Genomic DNA, 12,055 nt, shown 5'->3' on the forward strand with positions numbered 1-12,055 from the left:
GCGTTGTGGTCTTTATTGACCGCTTCAGCAAGATGGTACATCTTGCTGCGGTACCCGCTGAAGGGACTGCGAAGCAGACGGCGCGTCTGTTCGTTGACATGGTGTTCAAACACCATGGCATGTCGATCGACATTGTGTCGGATCGGGACCCGCGCTTCACTGCACACCTTTGGCAAGAAGTGTTCACACTTCTTGGGAGTCAACTTTCGATGTCGACTGCGGACCATCCGCAGACGGACGGGCAGACCGAGCGCGTGAACCGCGTGCTCGTAGACGTGCTTAAGAGCTACGCTCACTCGTTCCAACACTGGAGCGAGTGCCTGCCGATGGCGGAGTCGCCATCAACAACTCGGTGCATGCCTCGACCGGGCATACACCGTTCTACGTGAATGCCAACAGACACCCACGCCTCCCGAGTCTACTCGGGATGGTGGCTCCTTCCTTAAGTGGGGGAGGATCTACGACTGCAACGCAGCAGTCGCAGAATGCCGCTGACACTTGCACAGTGTCAGCCGCGACTACGCGCAACAAGAAGAAGAGGAACGGGTCTGTGCAGGGCACAGACACCGCGAAGACGAACGCAGAGGCCGGGCCTACTGCTAGAAACGAGCTGAACTCGTTCAGTTCGGACGAAATCAACTTCGTACAACGCAGACAAGCCGTCATTCGGTTTGTCCAAGACGCTATCGCAGCTTCTGTCGACCGACAGAAGCTGAACGCAGACAATGTTGGTAGGGGCAACACAAATGAATTCAAGAAGGGTTCATTGGTTTTGTCAGCTACTCAAAACCTGCCTAAACACGCAGTTTCCGACTTCGGGGCGAGCAAGCTCGCTCCGCGCTTCATCGGGCCGTTCACGGTGTTGGCACGGCATGGCAACGCCTACATGCTAGATATTCCATCTAGCATGCGCCTCCATCCGACCTTTTACGTCGGGCGGCTGAAGCCATACCGGCAGCACGAGCCATCTAGCTCGGCTGGCCCGAAGCGGAAGCCCCAGCGGGAGTGAACCTCTGCTCCAGCGCGTGAACGCGCTGGGCCAAGCGTGCGACGCGACCTCCCACGTCGACAGAGATGTCCGACGCGGTCTGCGAACCCTGAGCGACTCGAGCCCTCCGGATCGCCACCTCCTGCTTCAGAGCGGCGAACTCCCGGCTCTGATGCTGTTCGACAGCAGCGACCCGCTCCTCGAGCGTCGGGCCAAGGTCAACCCCAGGTTGACCATACCCGGGGCGTGTTCCCACCACCGCCGCCTCCGATCCGCGACGCCCGCGGCTCAACACGCTGGATTGTTAAGCGTATTGTGAACCATAGTATCCCGAAAACGAACCGGCAGCCGTTTCGTTATCGTATTCGTTGGAGAGGGTTTCCGCCCCACCAAGATACATGGGAGCCGCGGAACGTCCTACTGCTGGACGTTCCGGAAATGGTGAGAGCGTACAAAGCTCACCACGCACTGCCGACGCGAAGGTAGTGCGAGCGCTGTGGTCACCTACAGCGCCCGAAGTCCCACGATCGTCGCGCTCCTCACGTGCCAAGAACTTGGCACGGAGATTCTTGAGACTCGCAGGTACACGAATCGTCGTGTACCCGTTTAAGTCGCGGTCGCTCAAGCGCGCCGCACCCGGAAGACACAACGTGCACTGATGGCCTTCGGGCACAGCGCATGGAATACCAGCGTCCACAGAAGATCTGTGGAGCTGCTCCAGCCTCCCGCGCGTCGAGAATGTCTCGCAGCGCTCACGGGCATGCTTAACCCGCTCGCGGTAAGCAGCCGGCTTCTTGTTGAAGTTCTCAACAAAAGCATTCCAACTTTGACAAAGTGCCTGCCACTCAGGCACTTTGCTGCGAGAAGAGGTCTTCTTGCTGGAGAAGTACCGGAGCTCGTGGAAGAGCCCGGTGTAATAGTCACGCCTTTGGTTCGTTAACGGATCAAAGTGCTGCTCCTCCGCAACAGCATCGTCGTGGATACCGCTGCATACGTACAGCGGGATTTCATTTGGAGGCACAGTGTTGCCCACTCGGTCTGCGATCTCTGACGCAGACGGCATCCGCGGAGAGCTTGAAGGCGCCACCTCACGCGGAGAGCTTAAAGCTCCAGCAGCAGAGCGGAGTGTCGCTCTCGCCGCGCGAACGCTTCGAGCTCGAAGCGTCCGAGTCGTCTCCTTCACGAGGGCGTCTCGACCCGGCATGCGGGTCGAGACTATCACTGTCGATAGACTCCCTGCGCTTGCTAGAAGAGGCCTCGCCCTCTTCCATCTCCACGTCGTCATCCTCGAAGTCAACGGCGTCGTTGACTACAGAAGAACCTTCGAGGACAATCTCTGGTTGAGTTGTCCCCGCCGCAGCCTTGGTAGCAAGAGCGTCACGCTTTGCTTTGAGACGCTCGCGGTACTCGGGGATAGAGAGAGTCTCTATCCCGGCGGAGGACTTCCCCTCTGCTGCAGCGTCGGTCTTCTTCTCAGGCGAGCTCATTGCGGAATGAGCTCGAGTTTTATTTCTCCCAACGTGAAGAATTGACGAATGGTCAATTTCCTGAGTGACGTGCCGTGACTCGGCGCGTCTAACCTTGAGGGGGGATGGTGTAACAGGGTTACACGCACAAGTGGCAACAGTCACCTGTAACTCTAACAGATACGACGTCTGTTAGAGGTTCGAAAGACTTTCTCGACCTTGGTATAGACACACCAAAGGCTACATACATTTACGACCACCACGACGGGTGGTCCATAGAGACTTAGGATTCCTATTGGCTGAGAGCAGCATCTTTTAGCCAATGAGCGACATGCATAGCATTGGAATTCTGCCTACCAGCCGTTGGCAAATTCCTATCTAAGAATATTACATTTAGGGGAAGTCAGAAACATAAAACAAAAAATAGCAGTTCTCATTTTAACCCAAAAACATTATTTGGATCGTTTATTTAGATTAATCTATACTCGGAGGCCCGAGTGTAATTAACTCTAATTTAAACTAAGCTACGCTTCCTCACATATACGCGCACACGTGTAAACTAAAGTAGTGAGCCAAAGGCCCACTACAACAACTGATGTGCAGGTAATATCCTTGACACTCCCCCTGCAGCAAACAGCCAGTTTTTCGTGATGACCGAAATCGGGTTCAGGCTTCGTCCTAGATTTAGAACGACATCAGCAGCTCGAACACTAGCTGGGCCTTCTTACTCTGTAAAGGCTCGGCGGCGTTGGTTTAGAGACTTCAGAAGCCGTTCTAAAATTAGGAGCAGTCAAAAGAGGACCATGGTGAAGCCCAAGCGGCTCCCGTTGTACGAGTCACCCCTGTCATCCGCTGATGAGCTTTCAGACGATGACTATGTAGGTAGTGACGATGTTTGCAGTGAGGACCTCAGTGACACTGGCTCTGCGGGCGAGGGGATGTACGATGACTTGTTCTCGTCGGATGAGGAGCCGGAGGAGCCATACTGGAACCCAGACCCCACGCTGCGTTGGGACGTTTGGCAGATCGACGACTTCATCATGACTGAGACGCCCAACGAAAAGGAGGGCGGCGTCCCTATCAGTAAGACCTTCGTCAGCGTGCTGTGGGATTGACGTCCGAAGCCTGCCAGCAAACGCTACCGCTCGTTGGAGCCGCTCGAGAATATGTTGGAGACTCACCGCGAGGAGTGCTGGCTGGTACTGCGCTTCAAGAACAGCGGGATGGAGCACTTCCGCGAGTTTTGCAAGACTGACTTGTACGGCAGGGCCATCATTGCTGCGGGCGAGGACTACTCCTGCATGTTTCGAGCTATGGCAGTTGCGGCCAACCTTCTCAAGCGCCCCAACCTGGTTCCGCAGACGGTGATCGATGCTTTCTTCGCCGAGGCTAAGAGCAAGTTCGACGTGGACATGAACCTGGGATGCAATTGGAAGCAGTTCACGGCTTTCCTGCGCAAGCTGCGCCAGCATGGGACTGCGCTCAAGATTAACGAGATGATTAACCCTTTAGTGATCAATATTATACTTGGATTTAGTATACTGAAGCCCCTATAGTAAAGTGTAAAACATGCATAAATGCTTGGTTTTGCTCCGCACCCCGCAGCATAATATATCATTTTGCAGGGGTTTACCAATAATTATTGCAATTATTGTTGTAAAACCTCGCAATATGCTTGGTTTTACGCAAATGATATAATAGGTCAAAATCAATAGAGGGGTGATTTGATTGGATTAAATTTGTAAAACCAAGCATATTACAAGGTTTTAGGACCGCCAACCACAATAGGGTTTAGAACAACTACGTCCAAGGCGGGCGTCGCGGGCCGCGTGTGTTGAGCGAGCTGACTCCGGACAAGGGCGTTACGGATGGATTGTACATCGTGGCGGCTTACAACGTCCGATTCGTGGGTCATGCAGTTGTGCTTCGCGTGGCGGACGGGGGCCAGCGCAAGACCATTATCGACAAGGGCAAGGAGAAGCCTGTGGAGGAGTGTCGCTGGATGAACTTCTTCGCCTTTGTGCGTCCGTTCAGAGTCTGGTAATCGCGAAGTACATGTCGGGAGAGGATTTCACGGTGGGTTTTAAATCTTCAGACAAAACTAAAATGCTCTCACCATTAAATTGTTCTTTTATTTATCATCAAAGTGCAAAGTCTTATATAATTTTCCCCTCATTTTGTGGTGGGGAGCTCTCTCATTTTCTCAAATAGTGGCTTCGCTAAAGGTTTAGTGAAGATGTCAGCGCACATTGCATTGGTGTTGCAATAGCTAACAGTGAACTCCTTGCGCACCACCTTCTCCTGTACGAAGAAGTACTTAACGCCAATGTGTTTGCTCCTGCCGTGAAGCTCTGGGTTGTTGTATATCTTAATGCAACGTTGGTTGTCTTCCATGATCAGTGTGGGCTTTGAGCTCTCGTAGCCTAGTTCTCTTAGCAGTAGTTTTAAGTAGATCAGCTCTTGCATGCAGTAGCAGAGTGCGATATACTCTGCTTCCGTTGTGGAGAGCACGACTGTGTGGTGTCTCCGTGAGACCCAGCTAATGGGACTGTTGCAGAACATAGTGATATAACCACCGATGCAGCGTCGTGTCTTAGCATGCTGTAGTCTGAGTCCGTATAAGCCATGAGATATTCATCTGACTGTAGGAGCTCGAGGTTTTCCACTCCACCAAGAGTGATGCCAAAGTCCTTTGTGCCATTGAGGTAGTGAAGACCATGCTTTACAGCATTCCAGTGAGGCAGCCCCGGGTTGTCAAGGTACTGGCTAACTTCACGGATGAAGAAGGCAAGGTCAGGACGAGTACCCGTCATCAGGTACATGAAACTACCTACAGCTTCTCGGTACGGTTTGTTGGCCATCATAGCCTTACTAGCGTCGTCGGTAGGACAGTCGGTGGCACTAAGCTTCTGCGCGATTGGCGTGCTCTTTGGGTGACTGTCTAACATTGAGAATCTGTCTAGCACTTTGGTGGCGTAGCTCTTTTGGTGGATGAAGATGGAGCGGTTAGCTCGGTTCCTTTCAATTGGAGGTAGGATACTCCCCCTAAATCGGTCATGTGGAACTCGGAGCTCAGGGCCGATTTGACCCGAGCAACGACATTTTTGGACGGGTAGATGATCAGCAGGTCGTCGATGTAAACCGAGATGTAACACGGCGCATTGAATATAACCTTAAAGAACACGCAACGGTCCTTAACTAGGCGAGTGAAGCCGAGACGTTCGAGGTACTTAGCAAAGGTGTGGTACCAGACACGAGGTGCTCGCTTGAGGCCGTATAGGCTCTTACCAAGGCTGCATACGAGGCCAGGGCGATCCTTTGAGGTGAATCCCTCAGGCTGTTCCATGAAGATTTCTACGTCAAGTGAACCATTGAGGAACGCCGTTTTAACGTCCATCTGTTCAATTTCATTGTCAAGGATTGCTGCAAGCGTGAACAGCAGTCGAAGGACTTCCATGCGGACGACAGGAGAGAAGATTTCTGTATAGTCGATGTCGTACTTTTGCTGAAAGCCTTTAATGACGAGGCGAGCTTTAAAGCGCACAACGCGACCAGTTTCATCGCGAAAACCCATCGGCACTGGAGCACCTTGCGGTTGTGCGGCCGCGGCACCAGTGTCCACGTTTGGTTTTCCATGAGTGACCGATATTCAGAGAGGGCAGCAGCGTGCCAGTCAGATACATATGGGGAGCGCATGGCTTCCTTGTAGGTCTTAGGGTCTGGGTCATAGCGAGCAGCTAAGAGAGTAATGATGGTATGATGAAGGGTATGTTCCTCTTCCAGGTCAATGGGCTCGTTGAGCAGTAGCGCCTTAGAGTAGATGGCGAGGGCGTCTTTTGTCTTAAGTGCGATCAACATTACTATTGAATGGAGCACGGTGTGCTTTAGCAAAGATGCACGAGGGGCAGAAGTGTTTGGGGATCGCTGATGCTTGAGAGAACGCCAGTTCAGGGGCCGCTTGGGTCCTAGACATGGTCTGCATCACAGGAAAGTTAGGATGAGCGAGACGCTTGTGCCACAATAAGACAGCAGGGTCCATACCTGATTGAGCCACAAGGGCATTGGCGGGTTGATTGTCCGCAGGAGCTGGGGCCACGGGCGCGCTGGGCGTCTTAAGTGGGATTTTCGACTTGAACTGGAACAGGTTCATGTCCGACGCGAGTTCGACGTGGACCTTGTAGTCCTTGCCCACGAAGTAGTGCTGCTGAAGACAAGGCGAATACCCATTTTCAGCACCTGGGCGATGGACAGGAGGTTGAACTTCATGTCCGGCACGTATAGTACATCACGGAATTCCATGAGGCGGGTAGTACCGGTAGTGTCAACCACCTCGAGGACCACATCACCAATGCCGCGGTTGGGTAGTTGGTGTTTGCCACCGACCATGATGACGCCGGCGTAGGGGCGGATCTCCTTGAACCAGGCTTCTTGGTAAGCAGCATGTCGAGTGCATCCCGAGTCAACCGTCCCCGCGGGGTCATGGGGGTCAGAGCCCGTAGCCGACAAACCGATGTCCGGCATGATGACAGTCGCATATGCGATGAGCCCCGCTTCGCGTCCTCTCGAGCTGAACTTGCGCTGGAGGTCCTGGAAGTTGACCGGGTTGCCAGAGCGATCATAGATGTCCGGACCCTTGAGCCCATTCTCATTGCGAGAGGGTGGGCGCTGCCGGTCATCCGAGCGTTGGGTGCACTGCTGCTTGGCCGGAAAGGGGTTGGGGTCATCCCTCGGCTTGCGGTCGATAATGCCAAAGTTTGCTGGCAGCACTGTGCCCTCCTTGACAGTACCAGTGCGCAGGTGCTTCTGCAGCACACGGCAGTTGCGGATGGCGTGATTTGGCCGCGTAGGTGCAACCTTGAGAACGACGAGGCGGGTCGTCTCGGCCATGAGGTGTGTTCGCAATGACCTGAAGTGCCGTCTCGCTGGCCGTGGTGGGGGTCTCGGGGCTGCCCTTCTCAATCACGTACTTGCGCTTGGCGTAGTCATTCAGCACTTTACGCTCAATGTTGGTCTTGGGGTCCGTGTACAGGATAAACTTCTTGCTGTCCTTCCAAATCGCAAGGTCAGGCTTCCAGGTACTAGGCATCGCATGATAGAGATAGAGTGACTTCTGTTCGTCAGTCATCACAATGCCAGTAGCTTCAGCAGCCGCCTTCAGTGCGCGCTCGAAGGTCAGGAAGAACGCCATCAGATCCGTACCCTCCTCATACTTGATGGTCATCAAGTAGTGGTTGATGTAGTACGGGTCGCCGTGGGCAGTCGAGCCCTCATAGCGGTCACGCAGCTTTTGGTAGAACGAGTAGGCAGAAGTACAACCCTCGACGAGGAGCACGTGGGCATCATCGATTATTGAGATCAGGAACGATCGAGTTTTGCGCTCCATTCGGCGTCTTTCGTGCGGGCTCGGCTTGCGAGCCGCTCGCTTCTTGGCCGCTCGAAGCTTCGCTCGAGCCTTCTTGGCCTGTGCGCGGAGCAGTGCTCGGCGTCTTTCCTTGTCGCGCTTGGTCTCGGTGAAGGACTTGATCACCGGGGGCGGCGGGGTGGGCTTGGCGGAGCGGGACGACTGAGGGTCAGTCGCCATCGCCTCAGAGGAGTTGCCCGACGAAGAGTCCGACGACGCGCCGGACGAGGAGCCAGGCTTTGGTTGGGCCGTGCTGTCGTCGCGCTTGGCATCATCGGCGTCCAGACCGCCGTCTGGAGACAGGGTTCCGGTGTCGGAGAGCAGGTCGTCCGACTTGGTGGGCGAGGGTGGGTGGGAAGGCTTGAGGTCTTGGTCGTCGTCGGAGTCGACGATGGACGAGTCCGAGTCACCGTCGTAGTCCTCCTGGTCGATGAAGCCTAGCAGGCCTTAACCGTCGAGAGCTGCGCGGATGCGAGCGTTCCACACTGGGAAGTTGGAGCCGTTGAGGCGTGGGAAGTCTTCCCCGCTTCTCCCTATCGTTTGGCTTATAACCTCTCGAGCCATCAGCACTTGCGCAGGTCGAAGACGGGAGAGAAGGAAAGACGTAGACGTAGGGAAGATTGGAAAGTGAGATGTATTCAGGTTAGCGAGAGAGCAAGAAGCAAGTCAGGCAGCGGCCTGGAGAGACGACGCGTGGCCGACCATCTAGGCCGTGCCAGATCTGGTACACTAGAATGGGTCTAGATGGGGGGGGGGTAATTACTCATAACTTTTTACGAAGTTTGTGTACAACTGATGTGCAGGTGATATCCTTGACAATCTTGAACGTAGACCAATTGCCTGTGAAGCTGCTCCACTGAAGCACCAGTTTCATCTGAGCTTGCGCTCAGACGGTCGGCTATTTTGTTGATGCTGAACCCGATAGTGAAGATGTGGCCTGCACACAGTAGCACGACTTCCCCCCAGCTCCGTTCACAATAATAACAGTCTGGATATTCTTTCGTATGTTACATATGCGAGGATAAAATAATCTCGGGAGCACGAGCAATCTCATAAACACAACATAGTCGTTAGCATTCATTATTTTTACCACGCAATGCCCCTAACAGATCGCATGGTCACTACGGAGAGGGTCTTGAAGGAGGAATGATTTCACTCTGAAAATTGGTATACATGTTCACATTGGTCATAGTAGAAGGTTGACAAAGTTTGCAGCATCCAAGGCTGTAAAGCTGAGCTACAATGCTGCAGGAAGTGACGAGGTTGCACGTTGCCCCTAAATCCTGGTGTTATAGTTTATTTTATGCACATATTATACGCTTTTATGTGCGTTTTGTGGTACAAATGTCAATCTCCAACTATAGTAACTTCAGTATAGTGATTTGTACTCCGGCGTAACCAGCTCAGCTTACCATTTCTCATAACAATTTTGATCAGCTCAATACAACGATACAATCAAACACGATGGTGTATCAACTTTTTTAACAGTGAAAGTGTAGCATGGGTTCGTTACACTGGTTCTGCCTGTTTGATTGGCTCAAATGTTCGCCCACTTCTCGCACGGCGGGCGCACAAGGGAACAGCATACTGTCGCTGCGATGGCTGCCTTCGTCGTCATGAACGCAGGCGCAGCAGACCCTGCGGTCATGAAAACTACTTTATCAATCGGTAGACTCACTCGGTAGACTCGATGCTAACTGGTCTGAGCAGCCTGGTACTGGGGCCCAAGAGCTGCCACGCACGGCACTTGCAGTCATATGACCAAGGTCGCGAGCGCGGATACGACGTCTTTGGTCTGCTCGCCGCTAGCAGCAGAGGCGGGCTTTGAACTTTCGTTGCTCAACTAAGACATATTATAGCAAGGGCTTTGTATTTGAGGTTGTTGCACGCGCCATCTCGTGGTCCAGTCGCCGAGAAACGCCGACAGGAGCACGAGCTCGTCCGGAGTCCCAGAGCGGGAAGGCAATGCGAGCAGCAGGAGATGGACAAGGTGCCCAGCAGCGGCGTCTAAGTGCCCGCACCTGCTGGGGAGGAATTGCACCTAGTCCAGTGGTGGTAATATGTAGGAGAATGCACTTTTAAACACCTATTAAAATAGGTGTAGACGAAAAAACTCATGAGCACTTTCAAGCTCCAGGACTCCTCGGTCCATACGCCGCCGTCTGGCAAAAGCACTTCAAAGCCTTATTTTTGACCAATCACATACCTCTATCTATGCGTCACCTGGTCTGGTTACGGAATCTCGACACAAGTCATTGGTTGATTGCGATACATGCGTTACCGCACGGCAACGTCTCCCAGAGACGTCTTTTCGGCGAGCTCGTTCTCAACAGCTAAGCCAACAATATAAATGCGCCCGATGGAATCCATTTGTTATAATAGCAAAGTCTTATTGTGCTTTGCATGCTTTCTGTCTAAACAACGACGTAATTCGTTGTTTTGGCAAATCACGGCGATTAGCCCATCATTGAGTTAGGAGGCTAACTCGTCGATTTAAGATAGAATAGCTGCTAAGACAACGATTTAACGATGAGTTATGCTCACTTTCGTTGAATGGCTGGAAAAAATCCGACAATACTAGGGCCCTGACATTCTAATTCTAACTCGCTCGCACTAGAAATGTTTGGTAGTGCAGGAAACGCTGACTTTAAAGCTGCTTGCAGCTCCTCGATATAAAAACGGATGTTCTTCAATATTGTAGACGTAGTTTAGTACGATAGATCGCCAACGCATGTCAATCATCGACTAGAAAGCAATCAGACAAAAGAAATATTTTCTACTGCTACTACCGTATATGCCGTGCTCTGAAATTCGAGCTTGGTTTAACGCGCAAGGCCCCGACGAAGAGAGCGAAAGAAAACGTCCCCGCCGAAATCGGTGCTTACTATTATGCAAGGAGCTGGCACCATTCTAGCGGGGACCTTATCAGTTTGTTTTCTTGCAGCGACAACCGATTTATTCTTGCAGTGGCAACCGCTCCGTTCTTGGCGCTTGATACTGGCGGTTGATTAGCTCAACTTTAACTTTGAGTTAGGCTGCGAGATACGATCACCGGGAAGGATTTGCTCGTTGGTTTAGAGCCCTTAATCGCATGCCAAAGTTCGTGCAAAGCACAATACATCGAATAGCACTGTAATAAACTACCTGATTAACTCTTTAAGTTGCGTTTTGAAATCCCGTAAAAGAGGCCAAAAATGGCAGGCTGTAACAGGTACTGCGTGTTAATATGAGCTTAAAAGCTCGCCTATCGAGCGAGGCTTAGGAAACGAAGCGTCTGTAGCTTTTGGAAGCGTCAGGCGTATGTTTAGCACAAGGAAGTTGCTAGGTGTCCACCTAAGCTTAGGCCGATGACGAGGACAGCGATGCGCACGTCGACGCGAAGCCGTTAGCGTACGTGTAAACGTCCAGCACGAGACCGCTGGTCGGCACGGTCAGGTCGCAGTCAGGCGGGTTCAGCGAGATGATCTCCGTGATCATCTCCTGGCACGCAGTCGACGCGCACATGATCTTGTACTGCGCGGTGTTGGGTAGCGCTGTGGCCGTGAGCATGGAGTAGCCCGAGTCACTTGAGCACTGCGTGAAGTACGACTTGCTGAGAAGGCTCACGAGCGCGACATAGGCGGCGGTCTGCTGGGTACTGGTGCAGGTCGTGGCATTGACGGATCCAACAAGGGCGGCGGCGGCGGCGGCGGCGGCAGCGAGGACAGCAGTGAACTTCATCCTGAAAAGTAGGGTGACTTGTGTGTGGGTGACTTGTGATTGACAAGGGAAATTTCAGAATGGAGAGAACTGGGGCGAAGACGACATGGAGTTCTGGGGGCCGAGGTTAGATGCCGCAGTCCTGGTCATCGATGATCGATGCGTGCGATAGATTGAGTGCATGCCCAGCATATCCGATTCTGCTCTTGGTCGACAGTGCTAGGAGCAGTCGCCCACAGAGGCAGGATAGGACGAGAACCCACGAAGCGAACTCTTACGATGAACCTAACTCGGCGAATATCCGAAGTGCTATTCCGGACTTGAGTCTGCGTATTCAGCTTCGCGCACGTAAGGTCTCCGACCCAAAATCCATTTTCCATTCTATCTAGCAACTGTTTCCAGAACATTAAACTACTGCAGAACTAGTAGTATGCAAGGCAGGTGCAGGGTAATGGAAACAAAAAATCTTCATTCAAAAAGCCTTATAAGTGCTCGAAAACA

General features: G+C 52.7%; 3 protein-coding genes across 3 annotated transcripts; 1 reads left to right on the forward strand and 2 right to left on the reverse strand.

The window, feature by feature from the left end:
- Positions 1 to 968: 968 nt before the first annotated feature.
- Positions 969 to 2,051, reverse strand: PHYSODRAFT_336336 (hypothetical protein; the record flags this gene model as incomplete). Its single annotated transcript, XM_009533878.1, has 2 exons — positions 969 to 1,284; positions 1,387 to 2,051. The coding sequence occupies 2 exons, from the start codon at positions 2,049 to 2,051 to the stop codon at positions 969 to 971; spliced, it is 981 nt and encodes a 326-aa protein (XP_009532173.1).
- A 1,206-nt stretch (positions 2,052 to 3,257) lies between these two features.
- PHYSODRAFT_250678 (hypothetical protein) lies at positions 3,258 to 4,498 on the forward strand (the record flags this gene model as incomplete). Its single annotated transcript, XM_009533879.1, has 3 exons — positions 3,258 to 3,548; positions 3,579 to 3,965; positions 4,250 to 4,498. The coding sequence occupies 3 exons, from the start codon at positions 3,258 to 3,260 to the stop codon at positions 4,496 to 4,498; spliced, it is 927 nt and encodes a 308-aa protein (XP_009532174.1).
- A 6,711-nt stretch (positions 4,499 to 11,209) lies between these two features.
- SOJ1F (elicitin) lies at positions 11,210 to 11,575 on the reverse strand (the record flags this gene model as incomplete). The annotated part of the gene is made up of 1 exon (XM_009533880.1): positions 11,210 to 11,575. A coding segment is annotated over one exon (366 nt), but the record flags the coding sequence as incomplete, so codon positions are not given.
- Positions 11,576 to 12,055: the final 480 nt, after the last annotated feature.

This window comes from Phytophthora sojae (genome assembly GCF_000149755.1).
Source record: "Phytophthora sojae unplaced genomic scaffold PHYSOscaffold_7, whole genome shotgun sequence".
Classification (NCBI taxonomy): Eukaryota; Oomycota; class Peronosporomycetes; order Peronosporales; family Peronosporaceae; genus Phytophthora; species Phytophthora sojae.